Source organism: Rhyacophila brunnea, unplaced genomic scaffold, assembly GCF_057557595.1.
Source record: "Rhyacophila brunnea isolate RB1 unplaced genomic scaffold, BYU_Rbru_1.0 scaffold_3, whole genome shotgun sequence".
Classification (NCBI taxonomy): domain Eukaryota; kingdom Metazoa; phylum Arthropoda; class Insecta; order Trichoptera; family Rhyacophilidae; genus Rhyacophila; species Rhyacophila brunnea.
Genome location: NW_028232965.1, coordinates 11,724,634 through 11,749,461, shown reverse-complemented (window position 1 = coordinate 11,749,461; position 24,828 = coordinate 11,724,634). Strand labels below are relative to the sequence as shown.

The 24,828-nt window shown below is 32.6% G+C and overlaps 1 protein-coding gene across 1 annotated transcript; it reads left to right on the top strand.

Moving 5' to 3' along the window:
* The first annotated feature begins 1,667 nt into the window (after positions 1-1,667).
* On the top strand, positions 1,668-22,486 carry LOC147067895 (cytochrome P450 4C1-like). The gene is made up of 10 exons (XM_085952208.1): positions 1,668-1,914; positions 4,879-4,968; positions 5,201-5,311; positions 5,717-5,896; positions 14,444-14,640; positions 15,258-15,336; positions 16,015-16,219; positions 17,263-17,414; positions 20,627-20,809; positions 21,975-22,486. The coding sequence occupies exons 1-10, from the start codon at positions 1,746-1,748 to the stop codon at positions 22,151-22,153; spliced, it is 1,545 nt and encodes a 514-aa protein (XP_085808334.1). The 5' UTR covers positions 1,668-1,745; the 3' UTR covers positions 22,154-22,486.
* Positions 22,487-24,828: the final 2,342 nt, after the last annotated feature.

Here is a 24,828-nt window from a genome sequence, read left to right as displayed (position 1 = left end):
CAAACAAGCATTTAAAACAATTAATACCTACGACAAGACTTGTAGAAATAGGGGTTAATGAAATGCTTTAGTAGTTCATTTTTCAGCAGGTATCTGAGAAGTATCGCATTAATTAGACTTTAAAATAACATATTATTATGTATATTAGGTATTTAGGTACATACATAATAATATTGCCTAATTGAAGACAATAATTCGTCTACCGGCATAGGGTATTGCTAATTTGAATTTAAGAGGATCTATGAAAAAACCTGGAAAATTCTTCCTAGTCCAAGGTGGTGGAGATTCTGATGAATATTTCGTCGTATTCATTAGGAACTTAGAACTGCGATCTATAGCCGCGTTTTTTTCCGTGGAAGAATAATTGTCGCATAGTACCTACTGATATTCTGAACAAATACTTATTCTAACTTATATTATATGACTGCAACCCCTGTGGGTCTATTAAATACACAAGGCGGCTATCGACGATAGTTTATCATATTTATGTAGGTATAGAGTAGAGTCAATAGACCCACTGGATCTGAAATGCCTGAATCATTGTTGTATATCAACGTTTATTGTTTTAATTCTTTTTGTTACGTCAGTACAGAAATTAAAAAGCGCATCTCTTCCGGCTCCGTTTTCCCATGATCCCCAGAAGGTCTCGCATGTCCGTGTCTGCCATCTATAATAAATAATCAGGTTTTGTCGCTCCTTGCTGAAAATTTTACAATCGAGGAGTAAAAGTAGGACATCTCCCGTCGGAGAGTTTAAGTACCGCGACTCCAGTCCACTCCGATATATTATTTTTGACAATGTGTGCTAGTCGTTTCAACTCAATAATTATTATCATGAACGTTGAGCAAATTCTAAAGTTGAGTAGGCAAGAAATCTTTATGTTTTCAAAGCCTCTGTTGTCATCAATTTTGAATTGCAAAACATATTGCAATATACCTACTAAGCCCAGTCGCACATTGAAAATCGTCTCGACTGGGAATATAATCATAAATCAAAACTGAGCACAACAAATTTCTTCCGTGAGCATATGAAGCCATGCCGGGACTATGACGTCACGCGCCTAGCCAAAATGAATGCGACATTTTGGGATTATACCTGCCTTACATGTCGGATGATTTTTTTGTATGCGACACCATCTGTTTTTTTTTTCAAAATAAACTATTGGAACCATGCGGTATGCGGCGGTACAATACCTCTATGGGCGGTACACTTTGTTATACGTATTTTGTGAATGCCATCAAAGTCATATCGACAAATTCGACGTGTTGCAGTCTAGACGAATTTGTATGTGAGATCCGGCTTGCCATTACGAAAAATGTGTATCTGGGTCGAGTCGAGGCGAGAAGAGACCTTCTTTATCGCAATTTTACTAAAAGGTAAAATTAAATTATTATACAATGAGACCGTGGGCACGGTAAAAGCGGCTTGCAGTTGTAGAGGTATTGTTAGCAAACAATTACAATACACCCGTGATTCGCGAATCACCATCAAATATTTTTGAAAAAAATTTTGCGCATATGTATTATAATTTTGAGTATAATGATGTACGTCACAGACGGTTGAGTCGAGAGTTTTTCAGCTCCTTTTCCCCCCTACTGCACTGCTAATTTTCTATAATGTATTTACCTATATAAGTAAATATAATTGGAAATTAATTTGATTCATTTATATACGAAACAAAGCAAGAATTTACAAGATTTTGAAGAAGCAGTAGATACGAATTGTTTACAATCTTTTCACATAAAATGAATTACTATAATGTAATTTTAAGCTGCATGTGTATTTTCCCAGTGTTGTGTTACATAGTGTTTTATATATCAAGGAGAAGATTATATGAACTGGCAGCGCTTATCCCAGGAATCCCTGGAGTGCCTTTATTGGGAAATGTTTTGCTAGCCTCTGGAGATAATTTAGGTAGTAGCATACTATGTTATTATTCAAATTATTTAAAATCATGAAATCGACTAGTGTTATTATTTTTATAAAACAATCTGTAGACAATACAAAACTATCAGATAGTATTCTATAAAATAAATTGGATTTTAAATAATTCATTGTTTAACGGCCCATATACTCAGCGTAGGTCAAAATTGAGCTTTTATGGTATTTTCAGAGCATTACCCTGGACATTCCTTAAACGTTGTAGATAATCTATTTATATAATTTTGAAGCCTTATTATCCTTTATATTTATTTTAAACATTTGATGACTGCATAAAGTATTTTTATTACATAACATAGTATTCTTTTAAACCTCTCGCTCTAATGTTTTAGAATATAGTCATATTTCAGTACATCCATGTGCAGTGGTGTTAAGATTTTTTAGATTAATTAATATTTAAACGCATGTACAAAACCATTAGTAAAAATAATATTAACTTTAAATAGTGACATATTTACGATAAAAAAATATATTTTATAATCTTTTTGATCCCAAATTTGACAAGAATTAGGCATTTTATTATTCAAAAAATGGACACGATTAACACAATTGAAGATAATTCTAAAGATATTGATTATAAGCTATGTCTTTGACAATTTAAACGTGATAAACATCCTATGAATAATGTTTGCTTTATAATAATTATTGACCTAAGAATAAGGTAGTATTTTTTTGAAATATGCCATTTCTATTGGCATTTCCCAGTGACTAAGCTACAACATACGGCCGTAGCTATTAATTGAAAAACGATAAATGAAGTAGGGAGTAAGATCATGTTAACGCGTGTGTTTAAACATTTACCGTTAAAAAAATCGGAAAAATATAAAGGATAATACGGCTTCAAAATTATATAAATAGATTATCTACAACGTTTAAGGAATGTCCAAGCTTATGCTCTGAAAATACCAGAACACCTCCATTTTGACATACGTGGCTCACGTGGACCCTTTAGGAAATTATTAAGTTTACAAAAATAAAGAAATTATATGACATTTCCAATATAAACCGATGTATTGATAATGCGTTTTGAATTTGGAATGGTTACAAATAAATAGATAAACATCAGTGGCAAGGGATGGAAATAGGCTGTTAAGGAGACGCTCTACAGAATTGCCCTTGAGAATTGAAAATATGATTTTTTTACATGTGGTCCGGAATTGTTGCTCCACTGGTAATATTCAAAGGTCACCGACAATGCTTTGGTCTAAAGTAAATAATGTTATCTTAATTAAATTTAAATCATAAACACTGTCGAAGTGAATAAAGAATGGGGTAACCAAAAAATGATATCTTCTAATATACGTAAATGTTACTAAATTCAATTTGTTAATCAGCTGTTTGGTGGCAAGTAATTGCAACCAATATGATGGATAGCCACGATATAAACTTAATAATATAGTAATAACGTTTTAACCTGAAATTGTCTGAGAACTAAACATACGAAGGATGTTGAAATACATATCTACCTACATTTTTATTTCATGTGCTATCCAAAAACATTATTAATGAATAATATTTATTTTGAATGTGTAAGACCTATTACATAATTATTTAAAAAAAAGGGTACATATTGTTTAATTCTAATGCATATTTAAAAAAAAGTGGAATATAGTTTATTATAAAAAGAAAGTGACTTTTTATTACTTACCCGATTGGTTTAAATTTAGTCTGACACTTTTACAAACAAGTAACACAACTTTACTTTTAGTTGGTAGGTACAATAATTACTGTATTTTGTTGGTAAGTAAAGCCAATGCAAGAAATAATTTATACTTATAAAAAATGATTATTAACGTGGTCACCCACAGATTATTTTTTTATTCAAAGCTAGCGGATCGCTGAGAACAAGACAAAGGTGCCGACTGTACAGAATCACCCAGGGCTGTCGAAGACGTCTTACTTGTTTTTATGATAAATTGTTTTTAATTGTGTGCAATTTGGCGGAAAAATATAATATATACAGTTGCTTACCATTCGGTTATCCAATGAGCTGGGTTTTGTTTACATTTCTGCCGACATCCTACAGTTTTATTTTTTATCTTGCCCATCTCGCGTAAGGCTATCTGATATTATAAAAGTCACACAGTACAACAGTGTTTAAATCTAATATGTAATTGCACCGGTTTAATTAAAAACTATAACGAAATTAACATTTTAATGATTTATAGATTTTTCTATGTTATATCAACTTAATAGCAATTTTAATGAGACAAGATACACTTTTGAAAACACTTCTGGAGTAATCCGTGACGACCGTGACGTCGGCTAGTAATTTAAAGTAATATCTGCTTTGATTTAAATAGAAAAGTCGATAGCCAATCGTAGCTCAATTTGGGAAGCGCTTCAGAGAGCCAATAGTTAAAATTTGTCGTAATTAGTATGACAGCTTTAGCATAGTGGTCTACCCGAGAGATGCAGGTTCGATTCCTTTGGGGTATCTTACTTTTTTCAAAAAGATTTTTTCTATTGGTTATAAGTAATACAATTTCTCAGAACTGTTTTCAAAATTTTGTGTGTTCAGTATCTAATTCAAATGGTAAACTTTTTGGGAGTGCATAAATCCACATGAATCAAAGTGAAACTGTTGTCAACAAATAAGCGTTTAGATAAGAAATTAGTTTGTTATCCAAGAGATTTAAGAATAGTTTTTATGTACTCTGTAATATTAATACTAATATGTAATATTGTTATCATATATATATATTTTTTGGCAGCATATATATTATATTATTCAAAGAAAATCATAGTCACAAATACAAAATCACAAAATCACATTGTGAAGACTCAAGAGACTAATTCTTCAGTAGAGCTTCAATTAATACTTGTTTATTAAGTCCTCCGCGGAAAGTTTACGAACGGGACGAGTTCTTTATTTGAATGTTCATATTATTTATTTTGACTATATCAAAAAGGTAATTTCTAAATTTCTAATTATAGCTGTCAGCAACACAATAAAAAATATTGAAAAGTTATACAGACAATCTGGAGGAATCATAAAAATTTGGCTTGGACCTAAGCTCATCATAGGTAAATACATAATATATCTGACTATAAAATAAAATATGAATATTTTTACAGTAGTTACTACTTAATTTACAAAATTTGATAATGCTTGGTAGATATTTTTTATGTTAACATTCGCAACACTGCTATGTATACAATATATTTAATAATATCGTATCCTATAACATGCTAAAATTATTTTATTTTCACCTATTATAAGACAATAACTCATTTTTAATATATTTTACCGTTTCAGTTTTAACAAATCCCGCTGATGTTCAAATTATTCTAAGTGCGGAGTTTAATAAATCTTCCGCGTATCTCTTTCTATCGAAGTTGGTGGGGAATGGACTTCTCACCGCTGAAAGTATGTTTTATATAGATACTAATCAAACTATTACGTCAATTTGTATATTTAAATATATTTACTGAAAGTACCTATTCCTTAAATGAGACATTACAGTTAAGATCAACCATATTTACTAAAAACGTCAAATGATGCATCCAATGCATTGGAAATTTAAAAAAAAAACAACGAATATTCATAAAACATACTTATTTATCTTTCATGAAATACATCGAGATGTTTTATGATTATTAAAAAGACTATCGTTTTGGAGAATATTCCCTCGAGAATATTCACGTCACGTTTTTCCGTGAACAATAGTTTGTAGACATTTTTTAAGAACTGGTGATTTTTGATACCCATTTTCTAGATGTCTAAACAATATTGTCATTATCCATAATACCAAACATACATGTAATTTTTCAGCATCGCTATGGAAAGTTCATCGAAAGAAGCTATCGCCAACATTTCATCAAAAAATTTTGGATAGTTATATTGAAGTTTTTGTCAAAAAAAGTGAAATAATGGTAAACCAATTGTTAAATCAAAGGGGTTCATTTGATGTCACCAATTTTACGACGGCCTGTACTCTTGATCTAATTTGTGGTATGTATTCAGTTATTTGCATTATTTATTTTTCTGACCATGTCCGATCTTCGGAGGATTATCATTTATAGGCCTCCACAGAACAGATTTTTGTTTTTACGAGGAATGGGTGTTAGCCACCTGCTTGACCTATTAGGTCCATTCTCTGATTCTAAACACACATTGAAAACTGCCAAGCCTAGAATTTGAAGCTGGCCTGGGACCCACGGCATTTGTAATATTTAGGTTTATACAAAATACAGTGTTTCTTCACAATTGTGTTATTGACAAATTTTTCAATATTAACTAATGATACCCATGAGGCGTAATTATTGAATTCTTGCTTTGGATTCAACAGATGTTGAAAATGACATTTGAATTTGGCAAATTGCTTGCTTTAAGAACGCAACCCATAGCTTTAAATGCGAACATTCTCATCGTAACATAAATTACCACTTACTTCAACCAGCTACGCTGCAATATCAGAGTATACATACAGCAACCACGAGGTCGCAAAATGTCGCCCTCTTGAGCGTTATCCATTCCATACACAATATGTATGTCACGTCACGTCAAGTGCCTCTACGTCACCAGTTGCAATATCACGGGCGCAACAAAAACCATGGACAACCCCTAGTCCATATGGATGTTTAAATAATCTGAAGGTTTTGTATGATAGATGTATATTTCGTTATCATTCCTCATGTGATGTATCAAATGTGGCTTTATTCTAAGCGTGATAACCTTTATAATAATACTCTTTTATGGTAGGTACTCGTAGGTACTAATATATTTCATTATTATGATTTATATATTCTATATCATATATTCGGGACTGTAGTGTCATAAAGAGACACGGGTGAGATGGTAGGTAATTCACGGGCAACACAAATTTTTGGTAGATTCACTTTTATTATATTTTTCTTTTTAAGAACACATTATTTTAAAAAACTTTAATTTATTCTTAGTGGGCTATTTGTTGCTCGCACGAGCTTTCTCCTATATAATAAACTTCCCGACAGTGAGTGTTTAGCGGTTGAGCCTAAGATGCTAACTAACTTCGACAGGGTTCACAGTACTCAGTCAAGAAAAAAAATAGCGGAAACGCGACGGGGTTCTCCTTATTTAATAACGCGACAAAACAATAAATGTACAATGTATTATCTAATGGTGTTACCATTTTAATATTACTGCGTATTTATTATTTAGAATTATGATTTTACTACTACAAACGATTCTACTGAATTTAAATTATATTCGATTATTACGCTGTATAATTTACGTTTTATTAACTAAACATTTAATATACATTTTACATAACCTTAATATTAATTATACTATTATTTAACATCTCATTCGTCAGGTACAACTCACATACTGCATCCTTCACACTGTTTACATATTATTGTTTATACGATTCAATTTACAACTTTAGACATTTAATAGAACAATTAGGGTAATACAACATAAAAATTGTATCTACTAAATAATTATTTAATAACTAGAATATATTGACGGGTTATCAAGGAGCTTGGTTGCATGTTTTGTTAAGCCGACGATTTTTGAGTTAAGGTAACATGTTTCACCCTTTTTTGAAGTTACAGTGCAGGCACTAGCAATAGGCTAATGTGAGAGTGTATCATTAGGTTAGGTTATCCTAACAAATAATCAAGTATATCGGCTATTTTCAAAATGTGTTTGCCACTGTATTCAGGATAACCGACTTGTGCCAATGTTAATTATAATATCTAAGATTACAAAAGATATGGAATCATAACGACCACTGGGTACACGTTTCTTTTATACATTATAAAATTCTTTTTTTTTTTTTACAGCACTTTGTATAGCTTTCTTTTGAAAATCATGTGGAAAAATAAATTTATCATTTATTATTAGGTAATAATATCTGTACCTCAGAGGCAGACGGATGCAAGTGCCAAATACCCAATTGTTCAGGAGAGCCAAAAAACAATTTTTATTTTAAACGAATATTCATAACTTCTAAGAAAATATACATATAATGATCATTATTTTTTTATTCTAATTCAATTAAAGTACTTCTGGAATATGTAAGAAAGGAATAAATATAATACAATTTTATATCTAAAAAAAATAAAATAAAAAACGTAGTGTGGATTTGCATCCTTCTGCCTCTAAAGATATTTTGTTAAATGTGGATTTGTATCTTATTTACCTAGCCAAAATAAAACAAATTATGAGTTAAAAAAATTTATAGGTAGGTATAAATATAACAAAGCAAAACACATTTTTAAAAAAAATCTTATAATGTATTCATCATCATCACCAGCCTGAATCTATTCACTGCTGGATGAAGGCCTCGCTAATCTCCAAGTTAATTCCACTTCTCTCGTCCCTGTGCGTTGCGTTGCCAAGTTTTTCCGCAGAACTTTATCATTTCATCGATCCAGCGGCCTCTAGATCTACCTTGCGGATGTTTTGTACCTTTTGGATACCACTGGATGAATAAATTTGTCCAACTATTGTTCTTTCTTCGACCTATGTGTCCAGCCTATTTCCATTTGAGGTTTTTAGCAAACTCTTTCACATCATTAATCCTTGTCTGTTCCATCATCCACTCATTCTTCTTTTTGTCCGTTTGCGTTATGCCCAGTATGCACCTTTCCATTCCACGTTGTGCTAATCTAAGTTTCTGGATCTCTCTTTTACTTAAGGTCCATGTTTCACAAGCATGTGATTAAGGGAAGTACACACTGGTTGAACACTTTGCACTTTAGGCACAGTGGGAGGTCATTTTTGAAGAAATTATTCAGGCGGCCAAAAGCACTCCAGCATAGCTTTACCCTGCGAACAATTTCATCAAATATACATCCATCTATAGACACTTGTTGTGCCAGATAGATGTAGTTTTTCACCTGTTCGAGCTGAATGCCATTGATGAGTATCTCTTTTTGGCCCGCAAAGCAGTTGAACATGACTTTCTTCTTTCACACATTTATTTTCAAGCCTACTTTGTTGTTTACTCCAGCGAGTTCCTGCATTCTGCTTTGGAGGTCTTCTGAGTCTTGCAAACTACTATTTATTGTCATCGGGAAAGCGCAGATGACTCACGTATTCTCCATTTATGGGGGCCCGCGTCATTCCAGTCAAGTTCTCTAAATAAGTCTTCAAGTGTAGCTGTAAATAGTTTAGGTGAGATTGTATCACCTTGTCGGACTCCTTTGCTGATAGGAAATGCGCGATGGTTTATGGAAATGTTGTTGCACTACTGTACATATTATTGAAAATATTTATATAGCGCTCGAGAATTCCTTGATTTCTGAGTGCATCGAGTATTGAAAATTTCTTAATGGAATCGAACCCTTTCTCATAGTCTATAAAACCCATGGATAGCGGCAGCTTGTATTCCTGTTACCGCTTTAATTTCTCTGATGACTTGAATATGGTCCATAGTGCTGTATCCTCCTCTAAAGCTCGTTCTCCTGGCTGGTTCTCGTCTAGTACATATTGCAGACGGTTTGAGAGAATTTTATCTTAGTGGATTATTGGATTTGCATCCTTCTGCCTCTAAGGTAGTGACGTGACCCGGCTCGCGGCTAGCTCAAAATGTTAACCGGGCCGTCACTAAGGAGACTAATGATGAACTAGGAGGGTGGATCTCCCTTGTGGTAACATAACTTTTGATTATCCGTAAATAAAACTCTTGGTTGGTGTGATACCAAATTTATTCAGGTTCTATGTTCACAGTGTCACAATCATATTATTTGTTATTGTTCAAACAATTAAAACTTATGAAGATGTCCGTAAACTATTTATTTAATCATTATATCGTCGGTATACTGGCAGAAAGCTATAAGTCAAAAATCCTTGTTTTGAGAAAATCGACTTTTTCTAAAATCAAGAAGTTTGGAGCTCTCTATTTTTTCACCTAAATCATTATTTATTAAACCAACCACTCTATGAAATGCATTAATCATGTAAGAATTCAATTCAAGTATAAGCAAGTATTTTTTGTAATAATTATTGTTGATTTTTTGAATTTGTAAATAAAATGGTGACTTATAGTTTTCTACCAGTACACTTTTGGAGTCAATCGAGTGACAATAGGCTAAATGTTATAGGTAGTTGGCTAGTAATATACAGGACTCCTAATTATTATAGAAATGGATTTTTTTACTTGCAATTTTATATAAATTAGAAATTTACACATAAATAGAGGTACTTCTGTTTGACATTATTATGAAAAAATATCTACTTTGATGACTTTTTTGTGTATCATTGGTATTTTAATTTCAAATTATCATTACTTCAATCAATCACAATCAATCAATACCTAAGTAATTATGTCAATTATGTGTATTTAGGGGAGAGGATAAAAATAAAAATGGGAATTACATAGTATTTTGTTTATTAATTTGTTTCCAAAAATGTTGAAACAAGAGTTAAGTACCTACCTAACTATGATCTATTTTATAAAAAAAACATACAAGTAATAGTTAATTATGTTAGCCACATTTAATTTTACACAAATTGAGATAAATTACATAAGAGTTATTCCTCTTCCACATCAGAATCAAATTCCGATGGCTCAAGTAATGACGTCCTATCCAATGAAGTTGAAGTAGGCAAATTTTCACAACACGGATGTAGTTCTGGAGGTATAATGTTAGGTACTATGACACATGGCCAACAAATCTTTATTTCTTCTTAGAAATACATAATTACGAATGACACGCGCTCTACCTTCAGCAATTCGAAGCCTCCGTATCTTTGGTGCATTGCTGTCAATATTTCCTAAAATAAAATCTTATTTGCGCTCAAACCTGCATGATGCATATAAAATCAACTGTCAATCGATGAGTAGAATGCGCGGGTGACGTACGCAATTTAGTTAAGTTGGTACAAATAGCCGAGCAGTGGCATAAATGTGTACAGCCAAAAAGATATAAGTCACGTTGACGTTTTTGTGCAGTTATATAAATATTAAATCTCTACAGTCATAAAACTTTAAGTGTACTTATAGTTATTTTCCAGTAAGAAATGCGAACATAATTAACTTAATTCGTATTGACATCTTTAAATTATGAAAACAATAAATGGAATATGAATGAGCTTGTTTTTCCAGACGATAGAGCGTGTTAAAATCTATCAAGTTGCATTATTAGGTCAAAACAGCTAACTTTTTCTGCCAGTATACTGACGATATAATCTTTATGAAACCTTTCAAAAGGTTTCGAAATGTTCACACTCAATTCGAGGAATGCACACGTAAATGTTCGGTAAATATTTTTATTTCGTAAAATATTTTCTTATACAATGTCACAATCGTATTATATTCACATAATATTAATTTTATAAAATAGTTTTTATTTTATTAACTGCTTACAAAAGGTTCATTTGCATTTATAAACTTATTTATTAAAAGTTTATTTATATTAACAAACTTATTTGCTAATAATTTGCTTATATTTCCAAACTTATTTACGAAAAGTTTGTTTATTATTTATGAATATAGTTTCAAAAATTTGTTATTATAATTATAAAATAGTTTCAAAAGTTTATTATTATTAATTACAAACTCGATTTATTAATTTGTTTTTATTTAACTCTTGCGTAATTTATTTCGATTACGTCATCCCGAAAAAACACGTAGTGAAATCCCCGCGATTCTTTTGAGAGCGAATGAAAAGAGATTACTCCGCCGAATACGTCACAATTGACAGTTAACTGGTATCCGGTTTTTGCGTTACTACTCGCCTCTCCGAAGGAGGACTTTTAAACTGATTTTCGCGTACGATTGCGCCTCGCCGGTGGAGGACTTACTATCGACGACTTGATGATCTGCTGGACTGGTAAACTGTTGCTTGTATAGAAAAGGGGTCCCCTTTTATACTCTCTGGATCGAGATCCAGTAAAAAATAGTCCGTAAGGGATAGCAAATCTGTCCCTTTCGCACAAAGTTAATTTAGGTATATCTTCTGTCTATGATACCTTTCTAATAGAAATAACCTTCAATTAAGTCGAGCTGAAATTACTTTATATTATTTTTACAAAATCACGCGTCGGCCGTGGTTATTTCTATAGCCTCTGGAATACGTTTCGTAAATACGCATTTAGAATGACTTATCAAAAAATAGTTGATTTTGTATATTTTTATGTATCCAAAAGAAAGGAAAGGTTTTTAGCTTTCCAATAAGCTATTATAATAAGTATTCGTATATGGGATAAGGGGATGGCAGCCCTAATCGAAAACGATAAAATAGAGACGTAACGCCCATCAAAATTTCCCATGTTATTTTTCTACCACTCTAAATCATTCTAAACCAATAGAAATTTATCTAACTTTAACAAAACTAGTCGGCCCCGAAATAACTTTCTTATTTGATAGCTACCCTCAGAACGGAAATTATCACATAATGATATTACAACGGTATACCCAATATTAACATGTAAACATGCAAATGCCTCAATTTAACGGAAGTGTTAATCACGAGCAACCACTAATTTATGTATCTTATAATGAAGTTTTAATATAGTAATTCAGATGCAATCTTTAATCTAATTCCTTTGCGTGACGCTAAACAGCTGATCCGAATATTTTGGGGGAATACTTTTTGTAAAATTTTCAGGGTCAAGCTATTTTTACGTATGCAATTTTAATACCTTATTTCTTCATTCATTTGAAGTGCGATCAAGATTTACTGTTGCTTATGGGTAGAAACCCATCTAAAGCAAAGTATTGAGATTATCTACAAGTTATTTTTACAATATTTATTGGAATTCGTTGGTTTTTAGTATATAAAAATCTGTATTTTATAATTACGCGTACATAAACATATGTACGAATTTATAATATTTTTACAATAATAGCTTAGCTCTACCTTAATCTAATTTAATTAGCATAAATTTTCATTGTTCATAATTGCACACCACAAGAATTTATGAGTACTTACCAATTTTTCTATTTTTATACATTTTTAATACTTGTACCAAGTTTAATCAAGTATGTACTTATCATATTTCATGCAAACAATTTTTCACATGTTTCATTTTCAAAGTTCTATAGACATCAAGTACATATTAAGTACATAATATACATTTCAAAAATGACAGCACAAAAATCTATCGTATGGGTATATCGGAGTCTCTGATCACAGCGTTACAATTGTACATGAGAACTCTCGATTTCTGAACTGAAATGTTTACATAAAATTTTCATTACATTTATTAAAAAGTGTTAACAATAATACATTTATCTTCTATTACTAAACGATTATTCTTACTTACTACCTATTTATAGTCTTTTGACCAATTTTATTTCTGCTTCTTCCATAGTGTGTACTGAGAAGTTGTTTTTGACTTGCCAACAAGAACTATGGGACTTATATACATCTTATTAGTACTTTGTCGCGAGGTGGTCGCACGGCTATTGAGTGGCAGAATTGACTACAAGGCTAGATTTGTATAGTTATGTCGTTAAACCATACTCTTTTTCAAACACTAACTGAAGGTCGGCGTTTTTGTTCGTGTCAGTAGGTATGGCACTTGCATCTTTATTCTATGCATATCTCGGACTAGGACTTCCATCTCTCTGCCTCTAATAAATAAAGCCTTTAGCATGACGATTCTTAAAAAAAATCATTTTCCCCAAAAATGGAGTTGCATCCGTCTGCCTCTGAGGTACAGATATTATGTCTAGTTACCACTCATTTTTTTTATTGGCCTAGCAATCCGACCTAAATTCAATTTGCGTCCAATGAGGGTCGATGCGTTTGTAAAACTAGAGAGGAAACTGGATAACATTGAAAAAAAATAATAAGAATGGTCTTCATTATGGGGGGAAGATGGTCCGTGGCGAGGAAGGTAAAGCCACAAACTATACCTACGTGTTATACGATGACTGCCCGTTGTCTTGCATGTGATAACGGGCCGACTTCATTAGGCCGGAAATGTATCAATGATGGAAGACACCCAGCTAGCAAAGAGGATCCCATTCAACAGACAAGAAGGCAAAAGACTCTTTGGACAAAGACAGCATCCCCAAAGATAAGGCAGTGAAAGGAGGACGCAAAAGACAGAAGATGGTGAATATCAGTGGCGTGCGGTTAATAGATGCTATAGATGCGGAGCATTTTTTGAAATATTCGATAAATTACTATCAACAATATTATGCATTTATTGCGCAATTTTATTTGAAACATTACTAAACTGACAGCTTCGATTGGTTTTATAATTTATACATTACTTGTGACTTTCTGAATTGATTGTTAATATTGGCGTTATATAATACAAATGTTTTTAGAATATTGCACCACTCTACATTAAATCATACATAATTACGTCATTGAATGTTTGCATGTTTCAATTAGTTACAAAATCTTAAGCAGATAACATTTATATAGCAAATAGTAGATACATAATATGTAATTTTAAAACAGAATCCCTACAAGCAACAGTCAACGCACGCCACTGGTGGATACGTTTTCAAGAGGAGGCTATGACCCACATTGGATTGTAGTGTCTATGATGCTGATCAATAATGTCATTATTTTTGTGAGGTAATTAATTTTACAAAATATTTTTTTACAGAAACTGCAATGGGACTACAGTTAAATGCTCAAAAGACAATGAATTCAACTTATATTCAGTCAGTTATGGGTGAAATCGAATTGGTGTTTCAAAGAATGACTAAGTTGTGGCTGCGACCATCTTGGCTTTTTAACCTGACACCATATGCTAAAAAAGAGAAAATATATTTAGAAACTATTGATGGTTTTATTGATAACGTAAGAACAACTAAATATAAGTAGCTAGTAATAGTATCTAATCAATCATTTTCAAATGTAGGTACTGAAAGCTCTAATTTTTTATTTCGTAGAAAACTACTTTGTGAGAGTTACACTGATTTGAAAGGTTGAATTAATAGTGTAATTTCAATTGATTGAAACTTGGTTGTAAACTAGACTGCAACTAGATGCAAAAATGTTTGTAAATATAATTAAGTTTCAGTATTTCACTAACAAGTCATTTATCATTTATGGCACTACATCCCTCGGCGGGTCATGGCCTCCTTCAAAAACTTCCACCATTCTGGACGATCCAGCGCTGACTCTCTCCGGTTGCTTTGATTGAGCATTCTTAAATCTCCTGTGGCGCAGTACAGCCATCTCAATTTCGGCCGTCGATGTCTTCTCTTGCCATCAGAAGTTTCATACATAGCCCGCCTTGCTGTTATATCATCCGGCATTGTATGCACGAGACCGATCTGTCTCTGCATTTTCATATGCCACGTGATCTTTTCGCCCCTATAAAGTGGGTACAACTCATTAAACCTTTACCTCCAAATGCCACTTTCTTGAACAGCCCCAACGATTCTTCTAAAAATTCAAAACTCTACTTACAGGTGATTCAGGTTAACAAGAAAATACACTATAATACACACAGCGACATTTCTAATACCAAAGATAATGACTATGTTAAGGGTATGTTTATTAATATTTTTCTATAATAATGTATAATGAAAATAATATAGGTAGGTAGTATCCTAAAATGATGGTACCATAAATTGTAAAGTTATATTATAATTTTGCACTTTTTTGCACTTTTTACTACACTAATACGCCTTTCTGCCTGATTACCTAGCATACAGTTCGATCAAATGAAATTCACTTGTTTTGCTAGGTATATGTAACCATAGTAAAATATGTAGATAATATATGTAAAAACATATTTTTAGAATATATGAATTTTCATCCTAGAGCCGGAGTGCAAAGTTATGAAGTAGCAAGTCTATCTCTTATATCTTAAAAGTGGTCCAATTTAAAACCACTTGCATGCAATGATATTGCTTATCTATAGGTACCTCTATGAAAATGGCTTCTTCCGATCTTAGCTGACGGGTGTAGAAGACCGTGGAAAAAAATAAGTCTAACTAACGACTTTGCATAGCACTATAGCACATAGACTAGCATTGCACTCTGACATATTTATCTGTGGGAATCGTTTCTAAATTATATTAAATAATAATATATTACAGAAAATATTAAAAAAAGAATCATGGTAACTATAAAGATGCATTTCCAATATTAAATTTACCATATTATTATGAATATTTTATTCTGCCTATTACCTGGATATTTGTTTCTATCAATGATATTCAGATGGAGACTTTTTTCCAAAAAGAAAAACTTTCCTTGATGTTTTAATTGAGGACTCGGTTGGAAGCAAGCAATGGACAAATAAAGAAATGCGAGATGAAATTAACACCATGGTGATAGCAGGGACTGATACTACATCAAAAACTCTAAGTTGTATCCTTTTACTGCTTGGTTCTCATCCAATCATTCAAGATAAAGTTTTCGATGAGTATGTTATAATAAAATATCGCCAAAAAGTACCATTACTAATATATTATTTCAGTTGTTTTTTTCCTTGAAAAACGATTTAGTAATTTTACGAAAATGTATGTTGTATCGTAGTATGTATATTTTTATAGTGGACCAACATATAGAAAAACACAATAATTTATCAAAATTGTTTTTATATAAGTAAAAATGCTTTTTAAATTTAAATATGAGTCTAATTGAACAATCCTTTATTTTAGTGTTGCATACATAATCACATAATAATAATAATAGTATGTTGAATGGGAAATCTACTATGGATTCAGAAATTAATTAGATGTCCTTATTCCTTTTAATAATCAATTTGTCAAACGATTACTTTCCGACTGTCTTTCTACAAGGCATGCTCACTTTTTACTCTCTTGAATCTCGTAGGTCATTTTTCTGCTCTTGACACATTTTTACGTGCTATCACTATTGATGGTTTCCGATCCTGGCGTACTCAAGAATTCAAATTTATATGCGCATATCAATTACCTATGTGGTCGCAGCCATGACCTATTCTGGGTCAGAACCGTTTCCACGACTCAATCCTATCAGTGGGTCTATTCTATACTTATCGAATGCTAAAGTGATAAATTGATAAATATAAATATTAATAAATATAATTACATACTTTATTTGAATTAAGCAATATTTTTAGAGCTCTTGGATATAATGCATAAGGTACACAATCGCTCGTCAATTCGAGACAGCTCTAGACTAATAAGAATATATATGTACGATTGTAATTATTTCCCAATATCGGTTCCTAATAATAAAATTCTGTTTCTTAAAGTTTAGATATGAAATCCACACAAATGATAATTAGTTTACATAATGACGACAAAATTTTAAATGCTACTTTTTTAGCGACTGTAATTTCTGTAAAATAAAATCACAAAAATCAATTTTAATTTTGAGTTGTGAAAAAAATGTGAATCTTTTAAATATAATTAAAATAAAATCATACTCCTCCATCAGACTCCTCTAAACTATACATAATATGACCATATTTTTGTTCAGGCTCAATGAAATCTTCGGTGATTCAATCAGGTCAGTGACAAAGGAAGATCTCTCAAAAATGATATACATGGAGAGAGTCATAAAGGAAACTATGAGGCTCTTTCCTGTTATACCATTTATCGCTAGAGAGTTGACGCAAGAAATTAAAATAGGTAATAGTACCTTTTAATCGCTGTTTTTTTTTTTTTTTTTTTAATCGATGCGTGTACTTATATGTACACGCGTTAGAAGTTATACTTCTTTGGCGTAACAAAACAAAAACAAAACAAATAAGTAGAAAATACGATAAAATAAATACCGTATTGACCATTCACATGTCTCAGTCTTCTGCTCTGCATGAAAGGAATACGTGGTGATATAAGTCTTTACGAAATTAAATCCAACGCTGGTAGATCATGCGGTATTTCTGGAAATTTGAAACGATTGTACATTGACATCAATGGTATAATAATATTATTATTTTTATTTAAAGCTTGAACACATGCGGTGCATAGTTTAATATTTGCTTCGGATATATTAGGTATAATCTTGGTTAAAATTTCTTCATGTCCAGAAGTTGGAAGTTTTAAATCGTCTTTTTAAACCACAACCTATCACATATGGAACACGCATGTCCAAATGAATAATTGGAGATTTTTTTTAAAATTCAACGTGGCATTTCTGAATCGATTATAACCGCTGTATGGCAAAGATGATTTTTGGTCCATAGCAACTTCATGTATCTGTGACGTGTCAATTGGTTGTCGGTTTTTTCTCTGAGCTTGAAACCGTTGATGATTGTCCGTTGATTTTAGTGGAGCAGTTTGCAATGATGTATGACAATAATTATCAAACGTAGAAGATCCGTGATTTAATGACTCATTTTCATTCAAAGCCTTTTTAATATTTTTTTTTCGTACCTAGTCTATAAAGTCGCATGCGTTCTGCTACTGTCATAACTTTTTAAATTCGTACTTATTCCTGGTTGAGGTTGAACTGCTTTTTTAGATTTTTTTTGCAATCGATAGTGCCGACAATTTTCCTCGTTAGTCTACGGCATCGCAAAAACTAGAATAAATTAGGGCCGCTTATTGAAATGCCGCTGGTTTATTTCTATAGACTTTCAATTTTATCACTAAATAAATTATATAATTATTTCTCGTTGTTTTTATTTTATTTTGGCCAATAATAATAAATTTGTTGCCTAGGCAACGGAACAATTCTACTATCAAACTTGCGTTTGTATACAGTTGAATGCTTCGCAGCTAACTTCATACTGTCAATTACTTTCGTAACGGCTCTCAATTATTTTACTCTCTACCAAACGCCCCAAAAGAAATACAGCTTTAAAAAAATAATATGTATATAAGGTGTATGTTAGATTTTTTATAACAGAAAAACATATTCTCAGAGATATATTAGAAAAAAGTTGGACCTAATGGCACTCAAACTCATGTCTTTCACTTTCAGGTGAGTGCCTCCATCTCTAACCTTTATATATATATATATGCGAATTATTTCTTATAACGACGTTCTAGCTGGGGTACTTCAAGGAGTTCGACTCCCACTCGGTCCAACTTTTCTAGATTTTTTTCTAATATGATTTTTTACTGTTTTATATGTTTCTATGGTCGCACATGCGAAATCGTCTCGATTGTGGCATGATCATAAATCAAAACTGCCAACAATGTTGCAAATCTCTACCGCTCACACTGAAGAGATCATACCAGGAGTCAGGACAGTGATACGAGGGTGGGTCAATAATTCCTTAGAAAAAAGCATTAAAACAGGTTTTATTTTTGTATTTTTTTTTTATTTCTCAACATAATTTCCTTGGAGCTCAATACACTTGGTTAAACGTTTCTCAATTTTTTTTAAACCGTCAGAAAAATAAGTTTTCGGAAGGTCCTCAAAATAAGCATTTGTCCGATCGATGACTTCTTCATTTGAAAAAAACGTTGTCCACTTAGCCATTTTTTTAAGTTTGGGAAAAGGAAAAAGTCACTGGGGGCTAAATCTGGCGAATACGGTGGGTGGTCGACCAATTCGAACTTCAATTCTTCAATTTTAGCCATTGATCGTAAACATGTGTGAACACGGGCATTGTCCTGATGAAAGAGGATTTTTTTCCTGTTTAAATGAGGCCGTTTTTCTTCAATTTTGTTTTTTAGCTGGTCCAATAAAGATGCATAATAATCCCCTATTATTGTTTTTCCTTTTTCCAAATAGTCAACGAAAATAATTTCAACATGCATCCCAAAATACAGTAGCCATAACCTTACCAGCTGATTTTACGGTTTTCGCCTTCTTTGGACATGGTTTGCCTTCGCAATCCACTGCTTTGACTGTTCTTTCGTCTCGGGAGTATAGTGGTGTATCCATGTTTCATCTACAGTCACAAAGCGACGAAAAAATTCATCCGGATTGCGTTGCATGAGCGACAACAGGGCTTTAGAGGCCACCACCCTACTGCGTTTATTGTCGACTGTGAGCAAACGCGGCACCCATCTTGCAGAAATATTTTTCATGCCCAATTTGTCATGTAAAATAGAAATGACGCTACCTTTTGAGATCCCTGTAACCTCAATTATCTCACTCAACTTTAATCTTCGGTTACTTAACACCATATCGTGGATTTTATTGATCATTTCTGGTGTAGTCACCTCTACAGGACGTCCTGAGCGTGGTTCATCCTTTGTTGATGTACGACCACGTTTAAATTCATTTAACCAGTTATAAATAGTTGCAAGTGAAGGAGCAGATATGCCGTGAACTAAATCTAACTCATTTTTTATTTCCTTTGCTGTTAACCCTTTTATATTAAAATGTTTAATAACAACTCTAAACTCAATTTTCTCCATTTTCCATTTTTCCATTTTCCACAAGCAAATTTTTTTTTTAAATGTACGAGAAACACACAACAACCCGACCAATCTGATTGAAACTTCGCAGCATACTGAATCGGTAGTGCCGCTGCATGAAAACAAACCGCTTGCAGTACTAGTCGCGCCACATGTCGGCTTTTCTAAGGACTTATTGACCCACCCTCGTATCACGCGGTTAGCCGAAACAAATGACTGACCACGAAGAGCAGCATCTCCGCATGGACTGATACAACATTTTACTATTCTCCATGCAATAACTATAACCAATGCTATAACCAATTTTGCCCTTTTACATTAATTTGAATAAATACTTTTTTATTAGTTATTCTTTGTCCATTCCATCAAATGGTATTACTTTTTATCTTTGAGCGGAATTTATGTATTTTACATTTTTTAATGCCTAAAATTTTTACTCAAAATATAATCCATGAAATGTCTATTTAATAATTTCAATGATAAAACAAGTAGTAACAGAATAAATACTTAACATTTTTTTACAGACAACTATACTTTGCCTGCTGGGGTCGATTGTTTGATCGCAATTTACTCGATACACAGAAATTCAAAGATATGGGGAGAAAAGGCTGATGAATTTGATCCTGATAACTTTTTACAAGAAAAATGTGCCAAACGTCATCCATATTCTTACATCCCTTTCAGTGCGGGGCCCAGAAATTGTATAGGTTTGCACAGAAACAAAATATTACTCACTTGTTTTTTACATTATCTAAATAAATCACATGGAATAATAATATGGAGTCTGGATCCCAGCATACATTGAAAAAAGACTTGTGAATTTGCTAGACGTAGAATTTGAAACTGTGACTTACCTACGCATTTAGAAGAAAAAATATGCTATGTCCATAATTAATAAAACCCTACAGATTTTGCATATGAGTCGATTGCTATTTCGTCCTTCAAACTTTATACACTATACGTGGCTCTGAACCAAATGAGTCGCGTAGGTACAACTATTTACAACTATTATGCTTAGTCCGGGAGCTGGTGTGGACTAGACAGTTATCGCTAAGAAAGTCAGCTATTGACGTGAGTTACGATAAAGTCCGCGGCGGTCATATGTGAGCGGTGACCATGGCCGTAAGATTGGGAATGTTATGTATGTATGTACTTACTTTTATATGCAACAGTCGCGTGACTACTAGCGCCTGTAGGTACACAATATGCATACATTTACGACAGCAACAGCATGTAAATTAAACTATCGCGTAAATAACTTATTGTCCATACCAATGACATTGTTCATGCACAAAAATGCTGTGTCAACGAGACGCGTCGTCTGCATGGTCGTGTGCATATTTTGTGTGTTTCGCGCTGTTGTGTTTACATTTTGCATTTTATTATTATGGTCGCAACAATAATATATACTATCGGTAGTAAATCTACGCATGCCATGTGTAAACGTGTTATATTAGTAGAATGCAAGTGCATAGTCGCAAATGGTACGTGTGTAGGCCAAACTACGTTAAATAAAACGTTTCCTATAAATAATAAGTATCCTTAGATGAAAGAGATGCTAACAAAATGACATTAACGCGTACTATTTAAGACTAATTTATAACGAACTTCACACTCTTATTTAGTAATCAAATCCATGTGTTAAATGTGAAAATATTGCCAAAATAAATAAATTGCTAAAACATGAATTTATTATGAGCGGTAGCTACCCTATCTACCAATTTAACTATACTAACACGTTATAGAAATGCCATCAAGACGTGTTCTAGTACAAAAGTTTATATTATATTTCTCCTTAGTTATAATCTAATAAATAATTGTTATATTAATGCTGTTTCAAAATAAAAAGCTAACTCTACATATTTTTTGCAGGAAAGCAATATGCAATGATGTCACTAAAAGTTATGCTAGCAACTACACTTAGATCATTAAAAATATGTTGCGCCATTGACCATAAAATGTTCTGTGAAAAGGAAATTACTTTTGAAGTCTTCATGACACCGCTCAATGGTATTCCGATATCAGTTGAACCACGAACGAAATGTTCTTAAAGGATATATTAATTATCGGAACTATTTTTATCCTACTTTATTTCGTGTCGAAGCCAACACGACCAATTTTGCTTAAAACGAGGATTACTAGCAAATGTATCTTCAATATCCTACCAAATCCTAGAAAACTATTGACGTATTTTGAATGGAAATTTTAAAATGACTACAAAATTTCCGTATTGTAAAAAATACACATTTTCCGTTCAGATATTGTATGAAATGCTGTATAAACGTACCTACCTATTGAAAATTATTGAGACATTAATTATATTATGTAAAGGTATACAGTTTGTAAAGGTAAATGTAATAATTAAATAAAATAATAGACAATTAAAAAAATTATTGTTTAATTATTTTCCCTCATTTTTAACCAACCTATCGTAATATTAAATATAATTGTTTACTATTTACTATAAATTATTGAAATAAAAAAATCATAATTTAAAAAAATCTCACATATCCATTAGTATAAAACCTAGAAAAAAGTGGCATTTTTACACATAATAATAATAATTATGTATTTTCGTTTTTAACTTTACTATAAAAAGACTTTTTATATTATGAAGATGTAGTAACAGATTAGTTATTATGAATTATTATTGTCATAATGGCGATTCAACAGTAAGTATTATTTACAAAGTAAAACAAGCTCGGATTCTTCTGATAGTAACAATATTATAGGAAAAAATCTGGGAGTTAACATAAAAAGTGTAAAGGAAATAGATAAGAAAAAATCTAAGATATTTTATACAGAAGTGGTGACCGACTTCATTGTTGTTGCAATCGACCTTTTAAGTAAGAAATAATTCGCGATTTGCTTATAATAATAGACGTGTGTAGAAAATATTTTTTATTAAAACACACTTATTTCATTCCTCTGAGAGTTAGGACGTAAACAACTTAATGATTTAAGTAATTTCAAAACCCAATGGCCAGACTAAATACCATGCTATTTGGAATGCAAATATTGCGTACAATGAATACATGACAATGTAATGAGTAATTATTTTCACTGTGATTTTAATAAAAATACCTTTTCATTATAATTATTCTATTCTTGACAAGCTCGCCTCTCAACTAGAGAATAATATGTTGTAGTGAACCTATGTTGTAGCGAACCAATAGTGGACGACGCAATCATTCGGTCTGACCCTAATAGTCAAATCTGCCACTAGGTATAAGACAACGACCCTCAACAAAGCCGAGCAGCATATAAACGTGTATATGAGTCCCACGGTTTACCTTGACAGGTCCCACCACCTCTCACGGTGAACTGTGGACGATAGAAGTCAGTCATGAGGACCAAGAAAATGTAAAGGTAATGATGTATTATATAGCGGCAGCGTAATAATAATAAAAATTAACATAATACTAGTATAAAATGTAAACATAAAATTCAATAGGTAATTGTCACCACGTGCAGGTAGGCAGGCAACACGCATAGTAAATTAATTAGCAATAAGCCGACATATAAACCTGATCTCTAAATATACGGCTTAGTAAAACGCCTAAACGCTTTCCTTGCCTAGCCATATGTAAATTGTTTGTCTGTTCACAGGTTTTTACGTTCCCCGTTCGGTATGTAAACATATCGGACGGGACACAAATTGCTACGAACAAGGTAATACGGAATGAAAGAATGATGTATGCTAAAACTGCCTTGTTCTGTACATAAAACCTGTGATAATGTTATTATAAAATGTTAGGTATAAGTTTATTAATATTATGTATTTATATATCATTATAAAAGAAGAAGAGTAATTGCTAATATAAAGAGACGAACGCAGTAGCGAGAGATTAATAATAAAGTGTATATAAATAATTAAAATGTTATGTGGAACACACTAATCGAATAATATTTCAATCCATAAACTCCTTAAACATAAATTGATAAATATAGAATAAATAATCCAACGAAGTAATATTTATAAACCGCGTAGTAACTGAGCGCGTAGCAACATATTATTATTATTGGTGTATGGCTTTTTACATTTGGATGGAGCTCCGGGGCCGGGCCCCCTATCTCCTTCATCTCTTGGTCGTTGATATGAAAGCTTTGGCTGTTAGTAGTATTAGTTAACAAGTGGTAGAACAGATGTACATGATGGTAACAAAAATATTATCTTCCTCCGATGTCCGATTATATCACCCGAGCAGTATTTTATCTTTTATACATTACATCCCCCTAAAAAGTCAGGGGAGGAAAGTTCCTTCCGTCCGCGCAATAGCGACGGGCGGCAGGTTGCCCTTCATCTTTTTTTTTATCCTCGGGGAGGGGTCGAACATCAGTAATTGTCTTTTTAAAGGTTGGTTTTTAAACAGAGGTTTAAGTCACTCGGGTTGAGGGAGTCTGTGGTAGGGATGTGAGGGGAACTATGGTGGCTTGTCGTCAAGGATCGCCCTCGGTCTCCTATAGACGTTATCTGTGTCGCTTTTTTCGTAGGTTGATAGGTTTAGGATGGTCGGGTTAGGGTGGCCTGTCATGGATTTGTAAAAATTTTCTGACAATTTCATGACGTGGTCGTGGATGGATTCTAAGTTGAGATCTCTGTGTAGCGTAGAACCGCGCACGAACCAAGGTGCGTTTGTGATTCTACGCAGTGTTTTGTTTTGTATTATCTGTAGAGTTTTCAGGTGTTTTGGGTTTGAATATGCCCAGATGGGGCATGCGTATG